Below are 4,432 nucleotides of genomic sequence, written 5' to 3'. Positions count from 1 at the left end.
TTGAGATTTGAGGATCATGGCCCAAGGCTTTTGGAGAGACAAACCCCAGAGATTCTTGTCTCAATTAGCCAGCAAAAAAACAGAAACGGAGGTGTGGCTCATGTAGAAGAGCTCCAGCCTTGACTGAAGAAGCTAAGGGAGAGGGAGCGGCCTGAGTTCAAGCCCCGGTATTGGCATTCATTAATTGATTAATTAAAAAGTCACCTTTTCTTTGCACTATGGTTGAATAAAGGTAAATGTATGGCCTTCTACAAGCTCATGGTAAAGTGGAAAGATAATTCACCTTTTGCTGTTAAACTAAGTTTATGGAAGGAGAGGTCTGGACTTGTCTCCTGACTTTAAATTTTTCTTCCTACTAAATACCACTCTTTAAATACTACCATATTTTTTATGCTACCATTTTTCTTCCTTCAGTATCACAACTGAGCTATTCGGGAAGCTGAGATGTGAGGATTGCAGTTCGAAGCCAGCTTGCACAAGAGACTCTTTTCTCCAATTATAGCCATCAAAAAACTGGAAGTGAAGCCAGGTGGCTCACACCTATAATCCTAACCTCCAGAAGGCTGAGATCTGAGGATCCTGATTCCAAGCCAGCCAGGAAAAGTCCATGAGACTCTTATCTCCAATTAACCACCAGAAAACCAGAAGTAAAGCTAGGGCTTGCGGGCTAGCTCTTGAAGCCTCACAACTGACAAAAAAAAAAAAAAAAAAAAAAAAATCTGGAGGTGGAACTGTGGCTCTAGTAATCAAGTGACAGCCTAAGACAGCGCCCAGGCCCCGAGTTCAAGTGCCAATACTGATGTATGTGCACACGCACGCTCATGCACACACACGCGCACACACACATTCCAAGCTTCTCAAGTGTACTCTGTGTCCACAAAGCGAGGTCAGGACCCCCCGCCCCCCGCCCCCCCGCCATGCCCCGTGGACTCTGCGCCCTGCAGCTCCTCTGACACAGGTCTGCACGCTGCAGCCTTGCTTTGCGTCTTCCAGTCTGGAGCTCAGTGTTCTGAGTGACCCAGGCGCCCCTCCTGCCTCCCCCACAGCTTCTTCATGGCCAGGATCATGTCCTTATTCCTCAGGGTGTAAATGGCGGGATTCAGCATGGGCGTGACCACTGTGTAGAGCACGGAGACCGCCTTGTCCATGGGGAATGTCCGGAAAGGCCTGGCGTAGATGTAGATGCAGGGCACGAAGATGAGCGTCACCACGGCGACGTGCGAGGCGCAGGTGGCCAGGGCCTTCCCGCGGGCCTCCCGCGCCCGGCCGCGCAGCATGAGCAGCAGCGCCGTGTAGGACCCCAGCAGCAGCAGGAAACACAGCAGCGTGACCAGCCCGTTGTTGGACACCATCAGGAGCTCTAAGACGAAAGTGTCGCTGCAGGCGAGCTTGATGAGCTGGGGCACGTCGCAGTAAAAGTTGTCCAGCCGGTCGGGACCGCAGAAGGGCAGGTGGACAGTGAGCCCCACCTGGACGATGGAATGGACGAAGCCGCCCAGCCAGGAGCCCGCCACCAGGAGCCCGCAGGCGGTCTGGTTCATCAGGAGGGTGTAGCGCAGAGGCTGGGAAATGGCCACGTAGCGGTCATACGCCATGACCGTGAGCAGGAAGATCTTGATGCCGCCGATGAAGTGGAAGAAGAAGAGCTGGGTCAGGCAGGCGCCCAGAGAGATGGTGGGGTTGTGCGAGAGCAGGTCCACCAGCATCCTCGGAGCGGTGACGGTGGAGTAGCAGAAGTCCAGGAAGGAAAGGTTGCCCAGGAGGAAGTACATGGTGGTGTGCAGGCGGGGCTGGGCGGCCACCACCGCCACGATCAGGAGGTTGCCAGCCACCGTCACGAGGTACACGGCTGAGAAGACCAGGAAGAGGAGGAGCCGGGGCTCCCGCTCCCGAGACAGCCCCAGGAGGACGAACGCCGTCACCCGAGAATGGTTGGCTGGGTTCATCTGCCTGGTGGGTGACCCCGCCGAGGAACACGGACGGACAGATGGATGGACGGATGGACGGAGGGACGTGTGTGCCAAGAGCGCTGCACACTTCCAGGACGCATCAGGAGCAGCGCCGTCCTCTCTTCAACCCTCCGCTCCCAAGGGACCTGCTGCTTCCCTCACCAGGAGGCGGCTGGCACCGGCTGGCACCGGCTGGCACCGGCTCTACAGGACGCGGTGCCTGGTGTAAGCAAACACAGAAGACCCTGGTGGATCCCTGCACATCCCTGTGGATGCAGACTTTCCCTGCAGTGCTTGATCATCATCTGCTTTATAAAACAACAAAACCACAAGTTGCCCAGCATCCTATCCCACTTCCGGGGTAGCTCAGAACTTGTGTTCTCCTTGTTGTTTGTTTTAGCTTTAAAATGATGCAAAGTCATGGATACCACAGCAAAATAGAAAACAATGTCCTTATAGTTTGTTTTACTTTGTTTATTTACTTATTTAGTTATGGTCGGTCATGGGGCCTGAACTCTCTCTGGGCCTGGGCACTGTCCCTCAGCTCTTCAGCTCAAGGCTAGTGCTCTACCACTTGAGCCACAGCGCCACTTCTGGCATTTTCTGTTTACATGGTGCTGAGGAATCAAACCCAGGGCCTCATGCATGCGAGGCAAGCACTCTACCACTGAGCCACCTTCCCAGCCCTGCCCTTATGTTTCATGATGAGTGAAAAAACTACTGTTTTCTCTAAATTTAGTCAAGGAAACATGTGAAAGAGAGCTGGGCGTGGCTCTGTGGAGGCCCTAGCAGGAGGCCTAGGAGTTAAGGTCAGCTCGGCTGCAGAGCAGTTGAGAACAGCGTGAACAACACAAGACCCTATCTGGAAGGGAAAAACAGAAAAGAAGCTGAGTGTGGTGATGCAGCGTGGTCCCAGCTATGCCTGGCCAAAGCAGACACAGACTGTGTCTGACCTGAGCAAAACCATGAAACCCTATCTATAATTGGGGCGTGGCTCAGTAGGTAGAGCACTTGCCTAATCTGGAATTCAGTAAAGTAGCAGAATACGGAAGCTAGAGACATGATGAAACATACTACTCATTCTCTGAATAAAATAACCTACACACAGATATATCCTTAAACCATCACCTAATGAGAGATTCATATCCAAAATATGTTTTTTTAAAAATCTCAAATAAATCAATAGCAACAAAATAAACCTGATTAAAAACAAAGAACCTGAAAAAGCATTTCTCAAAAGAAGACAAATTGCCAAACATAACCATATGAAAAAATGCCCAGCACCACTAATCATTAAAGAATTGCACATCAGAATGGTTGTTGTCCAAAAGACAAAAGATAAAAGTTCATAAGGACGCGGATAAAAGAAAATCTTCCTGTAGCCAGAGCCTGGATCCTAGGCTGGCTTCCCACTGCAGTGTGTAACACTGGAGCAGTTAGCTGAGCTCTGTCACTGGAGTTTTCCTGTATGTAAATGATAGCAGGAAACCTATTTGCCTCACTGAGATACTTTAAATACCAAAAAAGGCAAAATGTGAAAAGTGTGTCTGTCTGTGTGTGTGTGTGCACGCGAGCAGGTGCACGCACACACACACACACACACACACACACACACACAGAGACACACACACACACACACACACACAGTGTCCTTCCAGCTCTAGCCTGGTTTCAGCAATTCACTGTGACAGATTAGACTGCGCACAGAGCTCAGACTTGAACTCATCATGGCTAAAACCTTCCTTGATTCAATAAAGCTCCAAAGTCATTATGTCTCAATCCTAGAAATGTGTGACTTTCTATTTTCTATTGGCATGAGAGCTTTGTCTTCAACACCATTTCTGGTTTTTTTTTTTTTATTGTGAAAATACCATACAGAGGGGTTACAATTACATGGGCAAGGTAATGAGTACATTTCTCATCAAGCATGGTTGCCTCCTCCTTTGTTTCCCCTTCCCATCCCACTCCCCCCCACCCCCTCCTTCAGCACACATTTCTAAGTGCAATTCTGTGCATACGTGTGTGACTTCTTCCAATCAGGGGATCAGTTAGTCTCTCAATATTTTGTATAATGCAGAGAATACTAACCATCATAAGAATACTGGAACTGAGGGCTGGGAAGGTGGCTCAGTGGTAGAGCACTTGCCTTGCATGCCTGAGGCCCTGGGTTCAATTCCTCAGCACCACATAAGCAGAAAAAAAAGCTGGAAGTGGTGCTGTGGCTCAAGTGGTAGAGCGCTAGCCTTGAGCTGAAGAGCTGAGGGACAGACCCCAGGCCCAGAGTTCAGGCCCCACGACCGGACCCCCCCCAAAAAAAGAATAATAGAACTGAATACGAAGAGTCACCAGCCTGTGCTATGTAGTAATATAGACTTTATCTCAAAGAGGAAGAGGAGGTGGGCAAATTGTGGGCACCAGTGCCTGCCTTGCTGCTTCAAAACTTAAACAGAATACTAACATTTTACCCTTCAAGTGAGACATGA

At 50.0% G+C, this 4,432-nt stretch overlaps 1 protein-coding gene across 1 annotated transcript; it reads right to left on the bottom strand.

Annotated features, from left to right (window-relative positions):
* Positions 1-1,001: 1,001 nt before the first annotated feature.
* LOC138824448 (olfactory receptor 4D5-like) lies at positions 1,002-1,946 on the bottom strand. The gene has a single exon (XM_070018325.1). It carries the CDS (start codon positions 1,944-1,946, stop codon positions 1,002-1,004), a length of 945 nt encoding a protein of 314 aa, XP_069874426.1.
* Positions 1,947-4,432: the final 2,486 nt, after the last annotated feature.

This window comes from Dipodomys merriami, unplaced genomic scaffold (assembly GCF_024711535.1).
Source record: "Dipodomys merriami isolate MVZ:Mamm:240054 unplaced genomic scaffold, mDipMer1.0.p SCAF_129, whole genome shotgun sequence".
Lineage (NCBI taxonomy): Eukaryota > Metazoa > Chordata > Mammalia > Rodentia > Heteromyidae > Dipodomys > Dipodomys merriami.
Note: the sequence above shows the minus strand (reverse complement) of the source record. Positions and strands in the feature narration are given on the sequence as shown.

Excerpts from the sequence above, each read along its gene's own strand:
- LOC138824448 (XM_070018325.1), bottom strand. The coding sequence starts at position 1,946 with ATGAACCCAGCCAACCATTCTCGGGTGACGGCGTTCGTCCTCCTGGGG.